Source organism: Kwoniella pini, chromosome 5 (assembly GCF_000512605.2).
Source record: "Kwoniella pini CBS 10737 chromosome 5, complete sequence".
NCBI lineage: Eukaryota > Fungi > Basidiomycota > Tremellomycetes > Tremellales > Cryptococcaceae > Kwoniella > Kwoniella pini.
In genome coordinates, this window is record NC_091720.1 from 755,557 (window position 1) to 779,903 (window position 24,347).

General features: G+C 39.3%; 10 protein-coding genes across 10 annotated transcripts; 3 read left to right on the top strand and 7 right to left on the bottom strand.

Moving 5' to 3' along the window:
* Positions 1-1,198: 1,198 nt before the first annotated feature.
* I206_104051 (uncharacterized protein) lies at positions 1,199-3,174 on the bottom strand (the record flags this gene model as incomplete). Its single annotated transcript, XM_019156107.1, has 7 exons — positions 1,199-1,345; positions 1,448-1,690; positions 1,831-2,076; positions 2,207-2,406; positions 2,543-2,653; positions 2,725-2,772; positions 2,856-3,174. 7 exons carry the CDS (start codon positions 3,172-3,174, stop codon positions 1,199-1,201), a joined length of 1,314 nt encoding a protein of 437 aa, XP_019011065.1.
* A 743-nt stretch (positions 3,175-3,917) lies between these two features.
* On the top strand, positions 3,918-7,214 carry I206_104052 (uncharacterized protein; the record flags this gene model as incomplete). Its single annotated transcript, XM_070202875.1, has 11 exons — positions 3,918-4,319; positions 4,460-4,930; positions 5,039-5,197; positions 5,268-5,645; positions 5,708-5,806; positions 5,942-6,031; positions 6,089-6,160; positions 6,237-6,575; positions 6,634-6,867; positions 6,922-6,981; positions 7,053-7,214. The coding sequence occupies 11 exons, from the start codon at positions 3,918-3,920 to the stop codon at positions 7,212-7,214; spliced, it is 2,466 nt and encodes an 821-aa protein (XP_070058976.1).
* Positions 7,215-7,596: 382 nt separating this feature from the next.
* Positions 7,597-9,636, bottom strand: I206_104053 (uncharacterized protein; the record flags this gene model as incomplete). The annotated part of the gene is made up of 10 exons (XM_019156105.2): positions 7,597-7,737; positions 7,824-8,125; positions 8,217-8,377; positions 8,450-8,583; positions 8,685-8,887; positions 8,975-9,127; positions 9,234-9,313; positions 9,377-9,404; positions 9,479-9,519; positions 9,608-9,636. 10 exons carry the CDS (start codon positions 9,634-9,636, stop codon positions 7,597-7,599), a joined length of 1,272 nt encoding a protein of 423 aa, XP_019011063.2.
* A 563-nt stretch (positions 9,637-10,199) lies between these two features.
* Positions 10,200-11,844, bottom strand: I206_104054 (uncharacterized protein; the record flags this gene model as incomplete). Its single annotated transcript, XM_019156104.1, has 4 exons — positions 10,200-10,828; positions 10,897-11,220; positions 11,304-11,428; positions 11,498-11,844. The coding sequence occupies 4 exons, from the start codon at positions 11,842-11,844 to the stop codon at positions 10,200-10,202; spliced, it is 1,425 nt and encodes a 474-aa protein (XP_019011062.1).
* Positions 11,845-13,387: 1,543 nt separating this feature from the next.
* I206_104055 (uncharacterized protein) lies at positions 13,388-14,554 on the top strand (the record flags this gene model as incomplete). The annotated part of the gene is made up of 6 exons (XM_019156103.1): positions 13,388-13,515; positions 13,604-13,703; positions 13,790-13,938; positions 13,996-14,045; positions 14,182-14,375; positions 14,456-14,554. 6 exons carry the CDS (start codon positions 13,388-13,390, stop codon positions 14,552-14,554), a joined length of 720 nt encoding a protein of 239 aa, XP_019011061.1.
* A 576-nt stretch (positions 14,555-15,130) lies between these two features.
* On the bottom strand, positions 15,131-16,589 carry I206_104056 (uncharacterized protein; the record flags this gene model as incomplete). The annotated part of the gene is made up of 2 exons (XM_019156102.1): positions 15,131-16,301; positions 16,414-16,589. The coding sequence occupies 2 exons, from the start codon at positions 16,587-16,589 to the stop codon at positions 15,131-15,133; spliced, it is 1,347 nt and encodes a 448-aa protein (XP_019011060.1).
* Positions 16,590-17,197: 608 nt separating this feature from the next.
* I206_104057 (uncharacterized protein) lies at positions 17,198-18,672 on the bottom strand (the record flags this gene model as incomplete). The annotated part of the gene is made up of 2 exons (XM_019156101.1): positions 17,198-18,401; positions 18,464-18,672. The coding sequence occupies 2 exons, from the start codon at positions 18,670-18,672 to the stop codon at positions 17,198-17,200; spliced, it is 1,413 nt and encodes a 470-aa protein (XP_019011059.1).
* A 637-nt stretch (positions 18,673-19,309) lies between these two features.
* On the bottom strand, positions 19,310-20,651 carry I206_104058 (uncharacterized protein; the record flags this gene model as incomplete). The annotated part of the gene is made up of 2 exons (XM_019156100.1): positions 19,310-20,525; positions 20,596-20,651. The coding sequence occupies 2 exons, from the start codon at positions 20,649-20,651 to the stop codon at positions 19,310-19,312; spliced, it is 1,272 nt and encodes a 423-aa protein (XP_019011058.1).
* Positions 20,652-21,120: 469 nt separating this feature from the next.
* I206_104059 (uncharacterized protein) lies at positions 21,121-22,550 on the top strand (the record flags this gene model as incomplete). Its single annotated transcript, XM_019156099.2, has 7 exons — positions 21,121-21,256; positions 21,344-21,378; positions 21,438-21,509; positions 21,572-21,687; positions 21,747-21,856; positions 22,014-22,173; positions 22,271-22,550. 7 exons carry the CDS (start codon positions 21,121-21,123, stop codon positions 22,548-22,550), a joined length of 909 nt encoding a protein of 302 aa, XP_019011057.2.
* A 76-nt stretch (positions 22,551-22,626) lies between these two features.
* I206_104060 (uncharacterized protein) lies at positions 22,627-24,109 on the bottom strand (the record flags this gene model as incomplete). The annotated part of the gene is made up of 3 exons (XM_019156098.2): positions 22,627-23,192; positions 23,273-23,886; positions 24,000-24,109. 3 exons carry the CDS (start codon positions 24,107-24,109, stop codon positions 22,627-22,629), a joined length of 1,290 nt encoding a protein of 429 aa, XP_019011056.2.
* Between the last annotated feature and the right edge of the window lie 238 nt (positions 24,110-24,347).

Here is a 24,347-nt window from a genome sequence, read left to right on the forward strand (position 1 = left end):
CTTTCTCTTATGACATGTGAAAAGTCCGAGTGATTCTTGAGGAGTACGGCTTATGAGATTTTCAAGGAAAGTAAGGTCGAAGGTGGTCGACAACCAGTGGAAATTGGATAATACAATGGATTTGTGACAAATTTCGATATGACAAGATGATAAACGAATTTCAATAAGTACCTAGAGATATAGAGAACAAAGATCAGTACAATTATCAGTAAACTTTCAGTCTCATCATACATTTATCCCTCCTGTACCGCGGTAAACTTCCTCAATAACGCAAAACTATACAAGTTTATTCCCTCGATTATGCGAGTAAGCCATAGTTCGAGCCCCTTTTCCAAAAACACCTTCCTAGAGGTTTCCTTCGTTACCATCTAGATCTTTTATCTGAAAGCTCAGATCTCTTTTTGCCCTTTACGCACAAACCTTTTGCCTTGCGGTTCATAACTCTATCCAAAAACAACAAAAGACGGAGGACTCACAATATTGTTCAAAAATAATAATCCTTTTTCTTCCGATACTCTATCTACTCGCTTGAAGTCTTTTAAACATTCAGAACGATCTAAAGCTCCTTTTGTGTTTTATAGATGTTCGTTTTTCCCAAAGAAGATTTTTCAAGAGATCAATCAAATCAAATCAATTAATCATCATCTTTGCAAAAGATAAAAGAAATCAAAGATAGAAAATTGGATTTGAGAACGGGACCTCGTAACTTGTAACTTGTTGATCATCTTAGTTTATTTCATTTATTGACCATTGATTTAATTGATACTCATGGTTTGAACATCCAATGTACCTATTTCAACATTTTTAATAAGGGTAGAAAAAATAAAGAGGAACCAAACATAGATAGGTACGATCGACTGTTTATCAGGGACGCCACTTATCAAATCATATCAAAAAGTCTAGAACTCTCAATACGCGTGTTCAATATGCTGCGCGACTATTACCCTTCTCTATATTGCATGAGTCCGGATTCAAGCATACGAATAGACTTGCACGACTGGTGTTCGTTTATGAGTCCGATGAAGAGAATATGGCCCCACTGAAAAATATGATACATCCATATCTATATCTAACAAATCCAGCTCTATATATACAAAACATGCACATCTATTTATAGTCTCCTAGCCACTGACATTGATGCAAGAAAATGATGCTACTCAGAAGAAATACTGAGCATAGCGGTACCATTCGCTATACACTAACCCTCTATACTTTGTTCAGCAGATATACTACCTTCAGACAAGGCGAATGAATTATCTCCTGCGGTCTCAGCTTCTTCCTCTCTCAAAGCCTTATCCACCACTTCTGCTCCTACCCCCGCTCCACCAAGTGGGATATCCGAGCCCTATCACAAGTTATCAATCAGCTCTGATCCGTTCAAGTGGCAACGAGCTGCTCATGTCAATGCAACTGAATGGTCCGAATTGATAAAGCAGGCTGTACTCACGATTAACGCCCTCATAATATCACTCAGACTGATTATTCCTACTAATCTACCGGGGTGAGGGTCATCTCTACCTTGGACTACAACTAATCTGTGGACCCTCCTGATCTTGATAAGCGAGAATATAGCGGATAGAGAATCTTTAGGTGAACAAGTTACAACACCTGGGAAGTCTACTGCTCGTTGTTTGAGGGCTTGTGATATTGTCAAGTCCAGCGAAGTGTAAGCGCCATTTCGAACCAACGTCTGGGTAACGCACAATTATCAGCAAAAGTGATAAATATCGAACGTGGTAACGCCATCAATCATCGGAGTTATAGTTCCCTCCCATCGCTTGCTCCGGGTCCATAAATAGCGGCATCTACGTCAGGAAATCGATAACTCACTATGACATCGACGGTCTCGTACAGATTCAACACCTTCCCATTATCATCTACAATCGGTACAGCACTGATTCCTTGCTCTGAGAACATATGAACTACGTCGAATACTGTTGTCTGCATCGTAGCAGTAGCGAGAGGATAGTACTTGTTCTGATTATTTGTAGGATCCGGATGTGATTCAGGTGATACGTAATTGCCAATACCCATCTCTTGGACTGAAGCAGTAAGGTATTGCGTGATGTCTCGACACTGATATCGGAGGAGACAATTACAAGCAATGTGACGTCGAAATGAATGAATAGACGGGAAAGTGAATTTGTAAGATATCCTTGTCAGCTCAGCTTGCAGAATTTCGCTTAAAGCAGAAAAGCTGACTTACGTTCATAGCAATGAATTTCAAGACCCTATATTGAGTTAACACACTGATCACGACTTCTCCTCCTGTCTGAGTATCTCTATCTATCAAAGGCAATCTTCGTGCGTGTGTCCTTATAAGATATCTACATGCGTCGTATAGAGGACGCAAGGGGTGAACTGAGAGAAGGGGAGGCGGTGGTACCGATAAGGCTTTTTCAATATCTATCACATATATCAGGATCAGCATGAAGTTTTCCTCGCTCTTATCCTTGCAACAAGAAAGATGATCATGCCAAGCGAGAAGACAACGATATTATGTGTGATACTACGCGAGCCTGCAGTGGGAAACTCAGCTCACCTCGAATACTCTGTAATCGAAATTGTTCTACATCTGCTGCAGCTCCTTCCCATGATGAGGTATGATAATAATACTGTATCAAGTGAATGACATCTTGTACCGTGAACATTCCTTTGTAATCAGTTAAAGTCAGCTTTGATTCTCTTATCTATACCAAACAATTAAGTATCTTGTGAACTCACCTGCGAATTTAGCTGTTGATGTATTCCATAATGGAGCAGATACAACACCTGATCAAATTCACTCATATCAGTTCACGTTCAACAAAGTATTCAAACGGTTATGATAAATTGGAAGGTTTGAATAGACTAACCATATAATAACATAACATCTAATGCCTTTTTAACTTTTAATTGAGTATCAAGTACTATCAACCTAAAACTAACAGGAAAAACATCATAACTTGATCTTTCTTTTAAAAAATTACGCAATGCTTCAAGTGCTTCTGGATGTGATAAAGATCTTTGTTGAATCATTGGAGGATGTGTTGCTCTTGATGGTCTTCTAACTATACCTGATCCGCCAACTGATCCACCTTGTATTGAAGGTCTCCGTATTGGTCTAGAGGATGCTGATGGAGCTCTATTAAGTGAAGTTGAAGTTTGAGGTGATATTGGTATTGGTTGAGACATCTTGGAGTATCTCTTCTAGCAAAGATCTAAATTCAAGGAGGGAAATAGAAGGACAAGGTGAGAAGGTCAGGTGGGTTAGAGTAGTGCTTTATATTTAAGCTTGGACGTCGTTGTTGGACTTGATGAGCAACAAATTAGAACAATTCAAAGGTCTGTGCGTCGTACTATGATGAGCAGAAGACTGTCTTGAAAGGGATGATCGTCGTTGATGTTGATTAAATCGTAATGAAGGGCGTTGGATGATAAAGACGTATTTGATTATATGTTGACAGCATCAGGGTACTGCAAGAAAAGGGGGCACCAACGGAGAGAATCCACTTATCTCACGCGGGTATCATCTTCATGTGGTGTGGCAGATAAGCAGGTGGCGAGGGGATGGCATTGCATCCTTCAATCAATGAGTTTGTGACCTGTGCAAGCATATTGATTTACAATGCTGCTTGAGTAAGCATTCACTTCAGCTTTTGTCTTTGGATGAAATTTTCAGATTGGAAGTTGCAATAGAGGACTATTGTCATGTATATGAAGATCTCTGAAATATGAAACGTGCACAATTCTCTATTTATTCAATGACAAAATGCAAAAGTTATGGTCAAAATCATGCATGGGCATAGGAAATTGACTTTGCATCTCGGCTGATTGTGATGATATCATTCATCAAAACTGTTTTCTTCAACAAAGTTACCCATAATTACAATTTGAACGCTTTCCAAGATTACCTCTGATTTAGCTTGCAATCCAAGATGCCATTAACAGCTACGAAGGGAGTCCGAGGTAGATTTTATCGAGAATTAGCTCAACAAACAAAAGAAGTAGAAGTATATGTAGCACCGATAGGTGTAGATGTTTTATCAACTCGAAATTCGGAAGAACCAATTATTAGGAAATTATCTCCTTTACCTCAAACAAGATTCTCTCGTCAAATTAGATTCCCCCTTCCTAATAAACCAATCACCAACTATGCGATGGATGTAACGCACAAGGCGAGGGAACGGAAAAGTCTCGACGATAATGACGATGATGGCTGGGGTTCTCCTCCTGTTCTAAACAGTGACAACCACAATAATCCAAAAAGGGATTCGATACCACAAGAACAACCGAATGTACCGGAGGACCGTGCGGAATTGACTAAACGAACTCATCTAGTAGGTAGTGATTATCCTGTCCAATTTGTTCTCTCGCATACATCGTTTTTCCTTTCACTTGAATTCGTGTGTCTTCCTTTTACTTAATTGCGTCTTCCCTTCTACTAGTTGTGCTGGTCATACTTACTGACTTGTTTCAGCTATCAAAAGCTTTCGATACACCTTCAAAGCTTATTTCAAGATCGACACAACTATCTCAGCACAATCGTTCTGATATACAAGATTATTCGTCCAAAGTGAAAGTGAATTCTTGGATCCCTTCTTCATCTTTCAAAGAGGCTCCCTTTCAACGGCCTGATGGCAAGCCATTTAAGCGCTTGAAAGAACCTACGAGTCTCCATAGCGTTCAGCCTTCCAATATTGTTGCAGAAGTAACAACTTCTCACACTCCTTCGAAGAAAGGTAAAGGTAGAGACAGGATGAATTACTCCCATCAAGATATGCCATCTATTTCATATAGGAGATATGATGGATCTTATATCCCTCCACCGGTTACTGATCCTTTTAAATCTTATACTGATCAACGACAATCGTTATCGAATGATGCGATACATTTCCCATCCACTAATCCTTTCGTCAATAGATCCACTTACCAAAGTGGCGGACATCAAGTGAGTCAAATATGTACACTGACATTAGCTTTGTTAACATAAAAAAAGATGTTTGATATTGACTTTGCCATCCTTTCTAAAATATTCACTAACCTATTTCACTCTCAGTCCACTCACAGGCCTACTGATGTGAATGAATTCGAAGCTTTCGAAAGAGAAAAACAAGTCGCATTAGCTCGGGCACAAGAAATGCAAAGAAAGATTGATGAAGGCACAAGAAGTGTTATATCGTTCCCTTATCCCTCTCACAAAGCTGACGATAATCAAGTAAGCTTCGGTATTTGATTTAAAGATAGTAATGCGGTGAGAATACCGAGCTAAATCTTAGCGTGGATAGACAACTTCACTTCGAACAGAAATTATTCATTTAAATAACTTGTTGAATTCACAAAGAGATCAATTATCATATAAGGAAAATAAAATTTTAGAATTAGAAACAAGAATATTAAATCATAAAAATGAAATTGAATCAATTTTAAAAGAAAGAGATCAATTAAATACATTAAGTATATCATTAGAAAAAAAATTAGAAGAAGAAAAAATTAAAAGAAATGAATTAGAATTACAAGTTGATTCTTCAAAAAAAGGCCAAAGTTCACTTGCTAAACATGTTCAATCACTTGAAATTAAATTAAGAGATATTGAAGAAAAAGAAAAATTATCACAACAAGGTAAAGATAGATTTGAAAAACGTGTAAAAGATTTAGAAAATGATGTAAGTTACTATTTTTATAATTTCCTAAACAGATTCATAAATTGATTTATTTCTGTTAAAAGAAGGCACAATTAATAAAGAATTTAAATGAGACTAATGCAAAAGCTACAAATGCTTATAGAGAAAAAGAAGGTACGATTGTAAAGCTTAGAGCTAAAGAAGTAAGTGTGCTCCCTTTAATTTTATTGATGATTATGATTACTGTGGAGAACAATGCAAAGGATCCATAAACCGTGATGATATAATATTCGGACTATGTGGAATGTTAATCGATATATTTCAAAATTCTGCTCTAGCACGATAATGCCAAATTATCTGATAAGTTGAATCTTATAAGAAGAGAAAATCAAGCACTCCAAAGTGTCATTGAAGAATTAAAGGAAGATGTAAGTGGATTTGGGTAATCTCTAAATAAAGAATTGCATCATTAATATCATCTGTAGTTAGAGAAAGAAACAAATAAAAAGGGAGATCCAGTAGCTTGGAAGAAACTTAAAGAAGAATTACAAAGAGAGGTAAGGAAGTAATGATTCAGCTACTATACCTCTGAAGGTGTTCCAAATGTAGCTGAGATTTCTTTGGGTGTATTAGAGATCTACTTCAGATAGAATCCGTTTAGAAAGAAATACGATTAGAGAACAACTTGCAAAATTTAAGAAATATTATCAAGATTTGAAATCTTCTGAAAGAGTCAAAATTAATACAATCAATGAAGATGTCATCAATTCAAATAAAATTGAAATATATCAACCTGAACCTACTTTAATTAATCAACATAAACCAAAGTTTTCACTTGATAATATCGGTTCTGGATCTAATTCTCGTCCAGAAGACGAAGGAAAAGAAGTAATAGAAGTTATTTCTGATAAAGATGGAGTAGAGTATGAAGGTAGAAGGATATCTATTCAAGAAAACCTTGATAAAGAAGAGGTAAGTTCGATTACAACAATCAAGAGAGATGATATTAAAAAGTTTTTACACCTTATAGAAACTTGAAAATTTTCAGGCCATAAAAATCGAGGAACGAAAAGAAGAACCTAAATTCACAATGAATTCTATTCCTCTACAACCTGATAAAATTGAAATACCACCTACGAGAGAAGAAATAGGTTTATTTTCACCTTTTAAAGATTTTTATCTTTCTAAAAAAATTGTTAATACAGATCAAGAAGGTCGTACGAAATGGTTAAAAAATTATGCATTAGGATTGAAAGAGAAAAAAGTAAATTTTGAGTTTGTATCCCAAGGAGATTCAATCATTGATTTATTCTTTTAGGAAGATGAATTTATAGAATCACAAACTTGTAATCCATCTGAGAAAAGAGTAGATCCTTTCGTAAGTTAGCTATTAGTTTAAAAGTTTTCATCACCGAGATAGCTGAATTCAATTTTCATCTACCTAAATAGGCAGATCTTGATCCTTTAGATGAAAGATTCTCATCTATCAAATCATCAAATGTTCCTTTCTATTTCGACCTAGAACAGAATTCATCATCACGACGAAACCTACCTAAAACTCTTGATCAAGAATTAAAAGATCTTATGATTTCACCTAAAAGTATGATATAATTTGGGGTAGATTATTCTAATTCTTTTCGTTGAACTTGAAAGTGATACCGTATCACGATGTTTTTCGTCATCGATGAGTATACGCGTAATTCAGTCATTAATGAATGACGAGATTTGTAATTGATAGATGTATTTCCATTAATGTGAGAAAGATAATCAGTATTATCACCGATACTGATTGGCTCAAAGTCAGACGATAATCCGCAATGAAAGATTCATCTGCGTATTATCGGGAACAAGAAAGCGTACAACCTTTTGCATTTTGACTAAAACCTATCATATCTATTATTCCACGGGTAATCTCCATCATAACCTTCATTATAGATATTAATATCAAGATATCAAGATCATCTGAAATCCTTTCCTTATCGGACTCCGAAATCTAAGCGTCAACTTGAGTATAAGTTCCAGGGAATACACCTGTCATTCCATTCAGTCTACCAGTCCACCATTCATCTGGATTATCAGTCTTTTCAACAATTTCAATTCTATCTCCAGCTCTGAAAGATAAATCACCTTCAGCCTAATATTAAACATAACAAATTTAATCAGCGGGAATTCACTCGACAATTATTGTCTTTTCTTTTATGTAAATGAAAGTCGACTGACCTGAGCTTCAAAATCGAACACCGCAGTAGCGTAAACAGCTTTATTGAAACTTGGTTTTGGTTTTAAAGGTGGAGGAGGAGGTGGTGCTTTCTTTGTACCAATTGAACTTGAACTATTAGTTGAAGTATATGGCGGTGGAGCAGCTACAGTTCTAGAAGGAGGAGAAAAGACTTCCTTCTTAGGTGATGAGGATGAATAAGACTCTTTTCGATCAAGATACGAATTGGATGTCGTTCGGGATGCTATTGATCCTGTCCTTGTAGGTGTTCCTGATGCTGATCGATGCGCATGAAGCATTTTCGCTAAATGAGGAAAAAACGAATTATCAGTAAGGCGATAATTTCGAAATTTCGCAACGAAGTCTTAGTCATTGAAGGGAGAGCAAAAACTCACCAGTCGATGCGATCCTTTTCACAATAGCCATTTCCTCAATTTGTTCTGCTGTATCTCCTCTTTGTTCATAATATATACTCTCAATGTCTTTTCTTGAAAGATCGTATTTACCATCTGCAAAAGATTGCAATTTCTCTTGTATGATATAGAACACGTTTAATCTGCAATCATATTTAGCACTTATCTATTAGGTGGGGATTTGCTGCGGTTGATGGAGGGATAAATCAACTCACTGCATGTAGTAGAAAGAGTGGAAAAGGGGATCAATAAATCTAGTTCCCATTTCAAGGAATTGCGGTAATTCGGTTTTCAGCAAATTATTGTAATGTTCATATTCTCCTGAAGCGATTTCGAAATCTTGTTCAACCTAGGAAAATGGGTAGTATCAATATCACTTCGGCTCATGTACCGTACGGGAGGATCAATCGTAGCTATGTAGAATGATTATATATAGGTGGATCAACTTACCTTGAAAAGGTTCTTCTCATCACTCAAACTCTTCTCCTTTTTCTCTCTTAATTTATTTAGCGAATTGTTATGTCTATCGTAATCAACTAATTTATGCTCTCGTTTAGTTATTGTCTTTCTAATTTTCTTGGTGATATCGTTCAATTCTTTACATGGTTGAACAATTCGAGAATCGATCAATTCTAATTCTGGTAAGAGGGTTTCTACGGGACAAATAGCAAATCAGCTATTCAACATCTTATTCAAAGAACAATAATGAGTAGACAGGTTTTTTTGTGAATGCAACTCACCTCTCATTTCTTCCATTATACCTTGATATACTGTTATATTCTTTACGGTAACTTCAGCTTGAGGATGTTTACTTGCTAAATTATATTCTGCACCCATAGGTGAAAAAAGTGTAGCTAAAGAAGCTGAGAATGATGATCCGGAAGAAAGTAGGTCTAGATGAAAACACAAGATAACGTCAGCATCATTTGAGCTTTCAAGCTGAAGCCCTTCCTGAAGAATCTTTTAATAACTACAAATGCGGGACAAAATAATACTTACTCGATACGGAATCTCTAAACACAGTAGAATCTTTCAACATTTTCTCGCATGCTGTCTCAATAGCAGAGAATTTCCTCTCACTAAAAAATGTGGACATTAGCAATTTAAGTTCAAGAAAGACTGAACATTAATAGAATACCCACTAATCGTTGAATTCTGGATCAGTCGACTCTGCGAAGGTAACGATAATCAACTTAGCACGGCCCTCATAACTGTCAGGTCAGATACGACAGACTATCACTCACTCTTGGTCATCCCAATTCTACTCGTCAAATTATGCGGTGTCCTACACCCAATCAAGAATCAGCGAAATGCCAAGAAAGCAATGCAAGTACCCCATATCCCGTCTATGGAGCTTGATAGACTTGACGTACCGCTGCAATGCCTTTGTAAATCCCTTCATATTGCCCAATGTTACGGTCGACTTGTTATGATAGCTGAGTTGAACAAATGGGAATGAAAACTGTTGATAATGAAGTAATGTCCCAAATGCTTGCGCTCAAAGATGTGTATGAGGCTGTGAGGTGTTGATGGTAGTAGTGGTGACGACAACACTTGCCATTTACCCTTTCAGATCCCTTTGCGCGGGCCCGTATATTAGGCGGAGTACACCGTATTCAATACTTTGGCTTGGCTTTTCAGTCTTACTCTGTATACAGCCATATTCGGTCGAATGCCGATCCCGATGTATACCCACCATTAGTCATAACGTTATGAAATCTGAATTAACTCTTATCCTCATCTATGATCAAGGAAAAGATAACTGAAGATTGTGGACCATGTTTATCATACATCATACATGCACTTGTCATACCTATACGGATTTATCTACACTTTGCAAGGCTTCATCACCGCTCAGATCGAATCAGTTGTATTGTACAAGATACTTTCACCCCATATCAACTGATATATGCAGCATGAAGAATATTTATAATTATATGCAGATTTTGTTCTTATCGGTCATTCCTACAAGATCAAAGAGTTAGATAAAGAAGGATTAACGACTTGTTCACCTTTATTGCTCTCCTTAGCTACGACATGGGAAGGGTCGATAATTGGACTAGCTTGTAATTCAGGTGTGATAGCTTCATCACGTTCATCTTCGGTCGGAGCATCGGTCTCACCAGGTAAGATCGAAGTATCCGACATTGCAGGTGATCTCTCTTGGTGACCGATATGATTCTCTGGAAGATTCAAGGTTGGTTTCTGTACTTCAATCAAATCTTCAAGAGGAATAAGATTGAACGCCATTCGAGAATCTTGAAGAAGCATCATTTCGGCTTTGATCTGTCTTCCTTGTCGGAATCTATCTTCAGTATCGTGAGTAGATTGTGTCCAAAGTCTGGATACTGGACAATGGGACTTTTCCAGAGCGATGAAAAAAACGTCTTGGAGGTATTCTCGGACTTCCGAATCGACCTCCATTTTATCAGGTAAACCCGATAATTCAGATACAATACCTCGCGGAACGGATGTAAAGATGATAACATTCGGGAGATCGATGTCAATCTTTCTTGAGGATGAGGGGAAAGAAGAACCGAATGCTCGAAGGAGGTGGGTAATGATTGAGACTTTACAGGCTGGAGTGTATCGACCTTAAAAGAGTCGGATATATCAACATCGTTATACCAAGAATGAAGGAACAATTATTGGTCTAGCTTACCATCGAGTCTCCACCTCAATTCATCTACCGTCCAAGTACCGAAGGCATAGTGGAATCGTGGTTTGAGGGAATATTCAGCCAATCGTTGTCTTTCAGCTCGAGCTTTGAGCCGTTCATCGTCAACTTGCTTAGGTTTGGTGGTACTCAAAGCGGGTAAACCTGAAAAGAGACCGTGACCGAATTTGCTTGCGGAAGGAGAAGCGGGATGGGACATTGCGAGGGAGCTGAAAGAAGCTTTAGCTGGACCAGGTGATGGACAAGGCGTAGCTGCTGGAGTGAGGGAGAAAGGTGTTGGTGCAGTAAGGTTGGGAACAGGGAAACCACCTAGATGAGTGACACACGATCAAGATTAGCTTTTTTGAACATCAATCACTGTGTTGAACAAAGGAAGAGTTATATGGACTGACCTTGAACGATGAGTTTCCTCAAAGTACCATTTTTTGACCATAATTCACCTGCAGCGATGATAGCTGGATGAACGAGGTGAGTTGCGAAAGTCAATTGATCTGATGGGTCAGTAGCTGCATTGATCCTAAGTACGAACATCTGAGGTCAGCTCAAATCTATTACCAAATATTCTAGTAGCTCAGGATTCACATACCAATGGACCTCAACAGGACTGATAGCTGCTAACACCTCAGCCAAAGATTGCATACGGCTCTCATCGTCTTGAACATATTCCCCACCCCTCAAGGTTAAAACGACAACTCTAGGCAAGTTGATATCTTTATTGATTGGAAGTTCAATTTCAGCTTCGTTGATCTTCTTGGCTTTAGGTAATTGGTATTCATGTTCAACATATCGCAGGTCAATATCAAGATGCTCAATTGATTCACCATCAATCGAGGAGGATCTAAATATACCTGTGATAGGATGGAAATAGTTTAGCCATTGTGCAATTGAAGATACCTTAGCGTAATTAGCTCTTGGTGTAGGTCCGGACGTCATTTTTTAAGTGATTTGACTTGGAAGAATTGAGAATAATGTCTAATTGAGCTGATTATATAATATCCTTGGGAGAAAGTGGGGTGATTGCGTTCTAGGATCGATGGAAGAATCGTCGTGTAGTGCGTATACTTCAGTAGAATAGATTGTGAATGGGGGGAATTCGAGTCGTAACTTCTTCAAGCTCCGTCCTATTCTTGATATATGACGCTTTTTTCCCTCTTCTAGATAATTCCTTTCTTCTATTTCTAGGACACTTTTAGAAAGTTTTTCACTACCCCGCAATGACCCCCTTGAAAATAATGATTCGTTTGGGGTGGTCCTTTGGAGTGATGAAAATGCGGCAATGCGCTGTTTTTGATTTAATAATTTGCGGCTATGACGATTTTAGTATGGGGCAACAACCGAGTATTTCAATTATATGTTTCAACCCTTCCTTTGAGACTAGAATAGGATATCAATTAACCCTTTCCCCACCAATCTCTTATTGAGGATGCTGTCGTCTTCCTTGTGTTGTTCTCAACTTTTCGTTACACGGCGTCGTTTTCCTCTTGAATTTCGGGTGTAATTAGGAATTAAAGGAAACCCCGTTTGACCGAAAGAAGTGTACATTCGTATTGCTTTGCTGTTCCAATCGATGACCTAACACCCAGAAAGTTTGCTTCATTTGTATAGGCAACACACATTTAACTGATTTGCACTTCCATATTCTGCTGTCTTCCACTATGCGTGAGAAAAGCAGCAATCATGTCCCAGCTCATAACTTAACCCGCAAACGCGGAATATGCAAAGTATTTTCTAGAATGAAATTTTGGGGCAGGTGATCAGCGTTGATCCGTGTGTGCTAAGAAACCAAGAATTCCGGCGGTAATAGGTCTGAGTAAATCTGCAAAACATAATAATGACGTACAGCAATCAAAATTAAGCTTGTTTGAATTGAGCGGATATTGCATTCCGCATGCACAATTCTGCGTTAACGTGGTGTTTATCAATTTATAATCTCTGAAATAGCATGTGATCATGTTGTGCACACGCGATAGGACTCGCTTGTGTGAAGGCGTCGAAGTTTCCTAGTTGTAATCAACACAGTTGAAATTCTTTGGCAACGGCTTTCAGTCTCTCCGGACAAGCCCCGAACTTGACTGTGAAGATAATTAACTTGGTACTCCTTTGTACAGCGAATCACTGATCCATCTGCACAGTATCATGACTAAGCTGAAATCAAGCGTATAGGATGAATACTGTACTCACTCCGTAGGTCACCCGTAATAAGCTTATAACAGCAAGAAATCAAGAACGAAGGTTAAGATAATGCCGGAAACACTCGGATCTGGGCATTGATTGACCTTGATATTTAGAATTCCGGGTATTGACATTATGGTTATATGTCTGGAAAATGTATATAACTGATATTCACATCGTGCATCATTAATTCCTTCACTTGAGTCAACCCTTTAAGTCTCCACCATCACGAAAAATACCGTTAAAACACATACAAAACTTCGCTATCGAATTGGACGAAAAGCCCCACTTAGAGCTTTGCGAAATGTCAACAGCTCAACCAGAACAAGCGTCAAGCAATGCGGTTGATGAATCAGCGCCGATAGAATCACCAAAATTGGAAGAGGGTAAAGTATCCTCTTCAGATCATCTATCAAAAAACAAATGGCGACAGTCAGTCCGAGGAAGACACATTGAAAGATAAACACCTTTTGGGCATATTAACACATTCTCGAAAGAATTTCTTATTATTCATTTTTAGCGTTGCAACGTTTATCGACATTGATAACGTATCTGGTGCAGCTGTTGCAGTAGAAGAATTTAATTCTGATATCAAATTAGGTGATTCCCAAGTAGTTTGTGTGAGTATTATACTCACCTTGCTTGTTGTCATCCATATTTCCAATACCAGTTTCTCAATGAAGGCTAATGTCGTTCGTTGATGTAGATCATCACTTCATATTCCCTTTGTTTCGCTACTTTCTTGCTCTTCGCTGGTCGATTGAGTGACCTCTTCCCTGCTCAAATCAGTTTCGAAGCTGGATTTTTCGGCTTAGGCGTTGTGTCTCTTATCACTTCTTTCGTAACCTCAAACAAGTAAGTGGTAAAGTATTGGCAATCCTTGGCGACGATGCTAAGCATCCTGACGGACAGATATGGGTTCTTAATTCTTAGAGGTCTAGGTGGTATATGCGGGTCAATGAGTGAGTATCGATCTCGGATGGATGATCGCAAGTACTGAACAAACCTCGATATACTATAGCTGGAAGAACTACCTATAAGGCTTTCATCACCAGGCGGTCCTGGTTCTGATGCAATCGCTGACTCTTATATTCACAGTAATCGTTATCGCTGAAATCCTTCAGATCTTCTCGGATGGCGGTCCAGGGAATAATTATTGGGGGTTTTGCTTCCCAGCATTCATTATTGGTTCTTTTGGTGCTATGTTGGTTTACTTTGCAAGTGGTATCAGCATTATCACTTATTGTGCACCTGAAATGGCTGGAGTAGCCGGAGCGTGGGTTATTGTCCTGGTAAATCAATTCAAATCACTTATTTAATATAATCTCGATTCGTGATGGATTGCGTACGGACTTAAGGGTACGGACTATAGGCTCAAGTTGGAGGGGCTATTACAATGATTGTACAAGCGGGTCTTCAAGATACATCTGGTGTAATTCCACAGTGGTCAAAATCGGGTTCAAGGACTTGATATTCCATAATTGTCTGGTCTGTCATAAGGGCGATTCACTTCGTCGTTTTTTTCAAACAGCCTGAGACGCCCGAGGGAGAACATGACTTGGCTAGAAAGTGAATAATCGAAAAAGATGGTGATATTGGGGTCTGAAGGCAGTATGACACTGTTTTGATATACAAGATTTTCATGGATACGTATCTAGAACATAGAGGTAGATTTACATCATTTGGCTCTCGGTGAATCAGCCTTCGAGTAGGTATGAAGTGTATTTCACGAAGGCTACTCAGTTGAAAAGGAGACGAAGTTCACGAGGTATACAGCTCTCAAGAGTAAGAAATAAGAAAGCAACATCTTTAGAACATATATTCATATATATATACAGGTATAATTTTGGCACTAATATTTACGCTCCACCTCATCTATAACATATCAGCCCTAAAGTAGCGCGTTATAACCATTAGCAATGTTATGTATACAGTTCAAAGTTGTTGTTGTTGCACCATTTCTTGATAGTACTGACTTCAGTGGGTCCTTTCAGAAATTTTCAAACATTAGTTTCGCTACTTCTGTTCGAAGCTCTTCAAATTGTTCTTAGGTTCGAGCATCGACAGCTCTCTGGGCCCGAGGTGGTAATTCTTTTCGTATTGCCTCCTTGGAAGCGTTCAAGAATGAAAGTTCGTCACAACACAATTTTAACCAGGCGACACGATCAGGTGTTGCTCCTTCGTGAATCTGAGATATTGTAAACTGATTTGCAATTGTACATCGACTTTTTGATCGGTCAAGTACTTCATCACCTTTTCCATTTAGAATATCTCCTACATCTTTTCTTAACTGTTCGGACAACAATTCCGGCTGTTCAGGGACCTGGCTATCCGAATTTGGTTTAGCATTGCCGAAAAAGCTTTGAACCTCTGAGTCGAAATGACAAAGATAATCTGTCGGTCGATACGTATACTCACGATCCAACACAAACGAGTCACCTAGTGCTGATTTGTAGTCCTCGAACAAGGAATCAGACATCAGACTAAGTTTCTTACCGGAAGTGGGCGGACTGCCCGTGAATGCGGTCAAAAGTCTGGTGTCCGCGAGCAAAGCAACTTGTCTGGGGTCAAGCTTGAGGGTTTTCTTGAAATGCTCCTGTTCCGGTGTTTCCTCTACTTCGGAGAGGAATTTCTGTATCCCTTCGATTGTTTCCGATCGCAATTGTGCGTCGACCCCTATGGTATCTAGGTGGTCCTTCAAGCCCTTATGCACAAGATCCAATTGATCTACAGTCGAGACGCGATTATGTAAAGCAGTCGTCCATGCTGAATATGCAGTATGGGGGATTATGTCTGTCAAAGGCGGAAATCGTTTGAGTGTATTCGCTTCGAGGTTCAGCTTGAAAACATCTTTAGTCTTCTGTTCTCCCCAGGCGTCGAGTATATCTTTTCTAGCTTGCCGGAAATCTTTCTCGAAATCAGAATCTGTCTTACCAGATTGAGTACAGCTTTTCAATAACGTTCGAATATCGTCGTCACCCAGCTTGAAAGTCTCGATCCCATCAAACGCTTGCAGCACACTCAGAGTGAGACTGACATCGCCATTGCCCTTTGTGAAAGCTGCACTAGCTGCTGGTCCTAGAAACTGCAATCTCCTTGAGCTCGACATCTCCTCAGTCACTTCAGGTACACCTCCCAGATGGAACGTATAGGTCTTGCCTTTATTCATCCCTTCTCCAAGAAATGTGAGAAAATGCCTCTTTTTGGCGTGAAGTCGACTACATAGACCCAGTCCCGATTGTCAGCCATCGATTCAGTATGGCACTCTCTGAAACGAGATCCCCCATGCGAGGTAGCAGCGTCGAATACCACCTGCTTCGGAATACTCACCTGAAGTTGTCTGCAATTTCCGATACGGTCTTAAGGCCTATTCTTTTATGGCCATACTTACTAAGGAAGTCTCTCTGTCTGTCATCATATGGTCTTCCATCATAGGTATCGGCAAAGGTCGTCATGAATTCCATAAGAGGGGCGCTCTCTGATGGAGTTTGTGAGTAGAATGACATGGCAGAAAGTCAAAAACAGCAATGGTGATCTCTAGAGGTTATGTTGGAAAGTCAAATAAAACTGTTGAGGGAAGGGTATACCGAAGTTGGAGTGGCGAGGGAAACATGAACCCTTTTTGTAGACATCAGAGAGGTAGATGATGTACTGAGTCGAGACTGTAAAGACCTGCGACATCGTCATATCGGGATGTTTCTATGAAGGGAGCTTCAAGTCTGAGAAGACCACTTGCGATGACGTATGTATACACTTTTGTGCTCGTTGTTCACCATGGACCCTTCGTATGGGAAAAAGGAGAATCAACCAGTGTGTATGAATCCATCGTAAAGGAAGCGATGTGAAGCGATGTGTGGCCCTTGCGCTCATACGTGTATCATACTGCATGGCTAATGCTGGATAGTAAGATCGCAGACAGGAAGGAAGCTGCCCTATCATGCAAATCTCATTCATGCAAAACACGTCCTATGCGACTCTGGATATATCTGATAAAGAGAAGACTGCATATCCACAGATTACAGGTAGATTGTCATTACGTCTGAAGCAAAAACAACATGGGGTGAAAACATCGATGAGACCCTGGACAGAGGCCTAGTACTGATTCAACCGTTTCCTAATCCGCTTTCGATGAGGCATCTCGATATGCCTGAACAGCTCGAGGGGGAAGTAGTGACTCCACTTGCTTTCTATCTGTAAGATCAATTTCAGGATATTTTCGCAGAAGAATTCCTTTCGCAAAGACCCATGGATCTATTGTTTCATTAAATTCAGCTATGGTTAGCCCTGTTCGATATCCTTTTTTGCTGTCACTTCTTCGTTTGGAAGCTTCCAATACCAGATGGTCTCCTGGATTTTGAATCAAAGACCGGACTTCTGATTTTATCTGCGAAGGTACGACCCCATGTCTCTCAGCCAATGAACAAGTCTCAGGAAGCAGAGCCAAGCTTTTCGTACAGGCAGCCATGTCAGGATCGTCCATCATATAATGCTCTGTCAGTCTGCATAACCTTTCCCTTGCTGATGGTTCGATGATCTTAGATTCAGAGCCTAAGATGTATTGTTGGTATTCTGCTTTATAACTTGGCGACATTAGACTGACTTCTTCTCCAACTGTTAGGTCTCTTTGCAAAACAGCCTTAAATAGTCTTTTATTGATCAACCAGTCGAGACGCAATGTATCTTGGTCTTCGGTCTGGATATAAGCGGCCGAACTGTGTCGCCTTTGAGCCACGGAATTCTCCTCAGCTCTTATCAGATCGAGAAGCGTTGCGAGACTTCGGCTAATTGCGTCTTGGTATCGAGGATTCAGTCGAGCGGTTAAATCGTTCAGATTAATCGCATTCGCACTTGCCTCGATACTCCTTAACGCTTCTTTCAACTCCTTGCGGGCCTCCTTATCCTTAAGAAACTTCACTAAGGCAGGAGGTCTTTGCATACTCGATACGGCGCTTAGGTCGATCTTGAAGGCTCTCAGAGTCTCTTGAAGCGAAGTCGCTTGTTCCAAGGCTTCCGACAATCTTTTCATGTCTCCTTCAAATTGGGGATACGCTGTGCGGGCTTCCTGCATTGATGATCTCATACTCTGGATATCAGTTTTGGTGACGGGTTGTTTGTATTGCCCGTCCAAGGCTCGTAAGACCTCAATGAGAGCGACTGTACCATAGTCATGATTGGCACTGGCAGCGGTCATGACGCTTCCGTGTAAGAGCGTTCTGGATTGATACCCAGTGAGCTGTATGCCCAAGGGTGGGTCCATGGGGGATTCTGAGTTATTCCAAGTGACAAAGACTGTTTTGCTGTCTTTATCACAAATATCCCTGTCAAACACTGTTTAGCGGGAATACCATGAGGTCAAGTAAGAAAAGAGTGAGCGACTTACTCGACATCCGTTAGGATCTCACCAAATGTTCTCCATCGCCCACACTTTTCTCGTCCATATTCGTCGAGGAAATTGATGTTCTTCTGTTCGTAATGTTGACGATCGATTGATGATGCTGCAAATCCTGAAGGAGGAGGGAAGGACGCTAGAAATTGTGATATGACCCCTCTGGGTTCTGTCGATGAGGCCCTTGTAGCTGAAGTGGACATGTTGATATGTTTCTGATCAGTATAGCTATCAGATAAGTGGATTGTCAAGTAGCGATTGAGATATTTCTTTCAAGATGAGATATTTTCTTCAGTCTGAGGGGGAAATCAATTTTTATTATATGAATTGTAGCATAGAATGCGAATCGTATGGTCTTCTCTACTATTGAAAGGAGACTAACTGTCTCGGATCATAAAGAAGATAGTATACGGATCTTAAGCTCATCGCGTCATCTTGGGCTGTGCAATGAACATCCTTTTATGATGTTATCCTCTTTACTGTACGTCATCAACATCCTTTTATGATGTTATCCTCCTGACTGTACCTCACCTAGGTGGATGGGAAAGAGAAGTTCATTTCTCTGTTCCATGGTGAGCTATGCTTATCTGTATACCATGACACCTATCGTATGGATCACAGAAACTCTCACATGTAGTAGCAACCGGGGAGGAGCCTGTATAGTATTCATCCACGACTGATTGGATTATGGAAGAACGAGTCGTAGCTGACACTGCATACTTATACACAATGTACAATTTACAAACAGGCTGGCATCCGTCCGTAGCCAAAATAGCGAGAAAAGGAGGAATCATTGTGTTGATAGATTGTCACTATGCGGTCGTGACCCACCTGTCGAGATCAGTTATCACCGCCTGACAAGCTGTCTTCGTTCCTTACAGCAGCCTTATACGCCCATAGCGCTCTAGGTGGTAGTAATTTCTCCATTTTTCCCGTATCGCTAAAGTCTATCTCAGGAAGTATAGCGCGTAGTCTGTCTCTCGCCCATTCCCACGGATCGCAGGTGTCCGCTTCTAAAGCCATAGACTCTCCAGTGAAGTTGGGCCGCTCATGACCTCTTTCCCTTGATCTACCGAGGACATCAGGGTCCCGGCTTCGTCGCAGCGATATTCTAAGATCTGATTTGATATCTTCGGGTAGCGATAATTCCCATGCATGTGAAGTGGGCTTGCCCAATAAATTTAGGAGAGAATTCAATCCAGGGTCATTAGAGACGAAGCTTTCGGTCGGTCTAAACAAATCCAGCCCTTGGTTTTTGGACTCTTCATCTGGTGCGTCCAAAAATTCCGTGTACTCTTCGCATTCCGCTGACAGCTTTGGTGACATTAAGCTGGACGACTCATTTTTACGTAGGTTCCGTCCTATGGCAGCGGATGCTAGTAGCCCACATCTCCTCCAATCATGCACTCCCACGTTCAAAGCCCTAGTCCTCCAATAAGCATCGTTCAGCGGACCACGCTCCTGGAGATCGCTATCCGAAGCATGTACCTGTTTAAAGGCTTCCTTTAGGCGGTCCTTTATGACATCTTTCCTGTCTGAATCCACTGTATCTAGCAATTCAGTCAAAGTAGCTTCCTTGGATACTGATTTGAAATTTATCATTGCTTCTTGCAACGCTATGGCATTCCCCCAGCCTCTGACAAAATGTCGGAAATTGGGAGCTTTTTGCATATTGGGTACATCTTTCAAATCAAGCTGGTATTCTACTCCAGATTCTAGGCTCTGAGTTGCGCTTCCAATGGCTTCCAGAGTACGGGTGAGGTCACGTTCAAATCTGGGATACCTGGGGTGCAGCTCGCGGAAGCATTGTTCGAGCTCCTTCACGTCTTCGAGTGTGACAGACTTCCAAGTTCGATTGCTCATTGCTTGTAAGCGTACAACGGCAGAAACAGCTCCAGCGTCGCCGTTGATTAGCGCATTGGTCATGAAGCTTTTATGCAACAGGATCCTCCTCTCACTGCCGCCAGTGATCTGAAGTCCCACGAGTTCGTCTACGGATTCAACCGATTCAGAAGGTTGCCTCAGGAATAATTTCCCTTGCGGATGTGACAAATCGCTGCAATCCAGATAATCAATACGAGTGCAATAACCAACAGAAAAGGTTCGACGAAGTGGAATCAACCTACCTAATTTCCGACACTACAGTTGGATCTTTGATGTAGTAGGACGATTGCGAGGACATGATAAATGTTAAAGTAGTTCGTTGCAGATGTCGAAAATTATAAAATAGCAGATCTGCGAATATATAAAACGATCAACCTTATAGATGAAGTGGTAAGATAGGTTCAGTATGAAGACTTTCTATCATACAGGATATATAGATTCATGTTCGGGGGAACCTAATCAACCCACACTTGTAAGGTGACGGCCTCAACTCAGACGAGAAGGCGTAAGAGCGGAGAAGCTCATGTCATTCGAGGCCTAGACGCTATGTCGTCATGCGTTGATCTAGTCCATTTTGCTAATGCGAAGTCCAGATTTCCATTGTACGAAGAAAGGATACATGGTTGTTGCCACCTGGTAAATGCCACGAGGTAATGATCGCGTATGACTTTCATCGACAATCGTTGAAATTTGTGAACATTTCTGTCCTTTGTTGTTCCTTTCTTCACCACTTAAATGCTTCATCTTGACTCGCTCACGAAACCAGAATGATTCCTCCAGCGTCATTCTTCCCCACTTTACTGACCTTTCACCTCTTTCCCTTTCATGCGCCGATTACGCTATATGTTCTTGATGCCCCTTTCGGACGATTTTCAAGCAAAACTTCGAATCTGAATGTTAACGGTGAGTAGCTTGTAGATTCAATGTACATATGACTCTTGATCGTTCTGTATAGGCCCAATGAGTATGCTGACCGACCGTTGTCATTAGGTAACATAGCTTGGGCGGCAGCAGAGTTGGTATCTGTATGTTGTCGAATTTACTCCGAATTGGAGCAGATATGTTATAACGCTTCACCCTTTAGCCGATGACTTTTGCTACAACCTTGCTTGTAAATGCACATGCACCTCTGAACTACCCAGCAAGGATCTTAGCAGTTCGTTTTCGGCAGAGTATTCAGATTTGCCAAGGGATAAGCTGATCGTATTTAATTGTTAGGGCTTATATTTCGCTCATTATGCCCATCGAGCGATCATTTCCCCTCTTATCCTTTCGCCGAGGAGGTCATCTTTACATATTGTTGTCGCTCTAGCCATGGGTCTGTTCAACCTGTTGTGAGTCATTCAATTGACGAACCATGCATTGCAGTAAGCTGGGCTGACCAACCCGAAAGTAACGGATATTTGGTAGCAGCGGGCTTAGCTTTCTATCCACCTCAAGCCGAGGTGAGCTGGAAATTCTGGTTAGGCGTAGGGGGTTGGGCTTTGGGATTTTTTGCTAATGGTGAGTGACCCATTCTAAATAGCCTGAGAATTCTAAAAATCAGACCCCACCCATCTTTTTTTTTGCGCTTAAATGACTCCCCATCGAGATCTCATCGAAATCGCATTAGCCGTTTTTTTTGGACTATGATGCTGACCCTCCCTTGCTTCTATTACAGTATATCACGATGAAATGCTCAATGACCTTAGAAGACAGCCTGGTGAAAGGTTGATCAATCACCATCTTCCCGAGGACGATGATCCGAAAGCAGGTCGATATAAAATACCTAGAGGAGGACTATTCAAATTTGTTTCTTTTCCAAATTACTTGAGTGAATGGTAAGCGTTATGATTTTTGCTTCGCAGGTATTTTGAGATGGTGCATCCAAGCGATAAATCCATGTCGAGAAGGTATGTTAACAAATCTTTTATGTAGGATTGAATGGTCTTTCTATGCCTTAGCAGCTACATCTAACCCATTAATTCCCCTCCCACCAATATCGCAACTTAGACTTCAAGCAGGATTACGAGGAAGTTTAGTCAAAGTGATAGCTAAAACATGGTGGCCTTCTTACTTACTTCATCCAGCGTGGATGTTCGTCTTGGCTGAAATAGCAAGTATGTTACCAAGAGCTTTGAGAGGACACCGATGGTACAAGGAGAAATTTAGCAATTATCCGAAAGAAAGAAAAGCTGTGATTCCTGGATTACTTTAGCTACTTTCTTGGGTGTTTATCTATGTCATAGCTATTATGCATTACAAATGTTTTGTTGTACAAGAAAATTACCATATTATATTTCTACAATTACCGGAGCATATTCACCTTCTTCATCTTCTTCATCTGATTCGACATAATCTTCATTTTCATTCCCATATTCAATCGTAGAATTAATTAATTCATTAATTTCCCAATTCCATTTTTTTCCAACTTTTATTAATTTATTCCATGAAATTTCTAATTCCTTTTTGGATTTATCATTCCATTCAGAAATTCCATTTGATAACCAATTTACACCATTTAAATTTCTACGTAAAGATTCAATTTGATTTAAATAAAAAATATCAAATTCTTGTAATTCAGTTTCAAATGTATTATCAGGTATTGAATTAATTTGATTAATTAAAGTATTAATTAAATTTTTATATAAATCTAAAATTTGTTGAAAAATATTATTATTATTATTATTATTATTATTATTATTATTATTATTTAAATAAGATGTTGGATCTGATAAAAAATTAGATGATTGACATAATAAATTTAATAATCTTTTATAAACTAATAAACTTGAATAAGATGATAAATTTAATAAAAGAATAAAAGATAATTGTAATTGACTAATCAATTTAATAGGATCTACAAAAAGAAGTAATAAGTCATAAGTAATTTCTGTATAATTGACTTAGAGATTATAAATAAATTATATATACACTTACTATTTCCAAATTGTCTTTTTATTACATCTCCAAGTAACCAACTTTTATCTTTAGAAAATTTAGTTACTTCTTCACCAATTGCACCTTTTCTCCAACTTTTTTTCAAGTTAAATCGAGCAAAATTCAATTTTTCCTTTTCTTCAATAACATCTGAAGATTGATTATTCTCTTCATCCTCCTTGTTTAGTTTGTTCTTCTTATATTCTATTGAATCTTCTTCTTCTCCTTCAACACCAATTAATCCATCTAAGAACCTTCCATTCGTTCCACAAACCTCAGAGATGACTTGTTCATCAATTTGATTTGTGAGTGATTTCCACTTTTCAAGAATATCAAAAGGGTAAGAAGCCATTTCTTTATCTAATCCTTTCAATTTATCATCAGAAATGATTTCTTCAATTATACTTGCATTTTCCAATTGATGATCATATCGAATAATAACCCTTTCTTTAGGTTTAAAATATTTTAAATATCCTTGTCTAATTGAATTTCCACTTGGACCTGCATTTTCGTTTGAATAAGAAGAAGAAGAAGATGATGATGATGACCAAGTGATTAAATGTAAACCAGGAGGTATAAATTTTACTCCACTAAATTTACGAATTACATTATAGCTATTTTATTATATACTATATATTAGTAACTATTTTTCAGCTTTGTAATTTTGTGGTATATCGAAGTGAAAAAGACAAAAATGAAAAAAAAAGGAAAGATTTGATAGATTTACCTTCCATCAATACCAAATTCACTACCTTCTTCTAATCCTGAAAATATCAAAAAACCACCAGCAGACCATAATGCTTGAGCTTGATCTGGTGTAAGATTCGATGTGCTCATTTTGTCCCTCAACGAATTGTTTATATACCGTTTCCACTAGTTACAAATGAGAGTTAAACAATAATCATCCGAACAAGGTATAAATCATTCGGCACCTTGGGCATGTTCAAGCAGACCTCCACTTTTCTGCTATAACCGAACAAAAAGCAAATATCAAAAAGATGCATCCACAAATTACCCATATTCACAAGGTACCACCTACTATCCTCCCCAGGAAGTAGGCGATAAGCATAATATA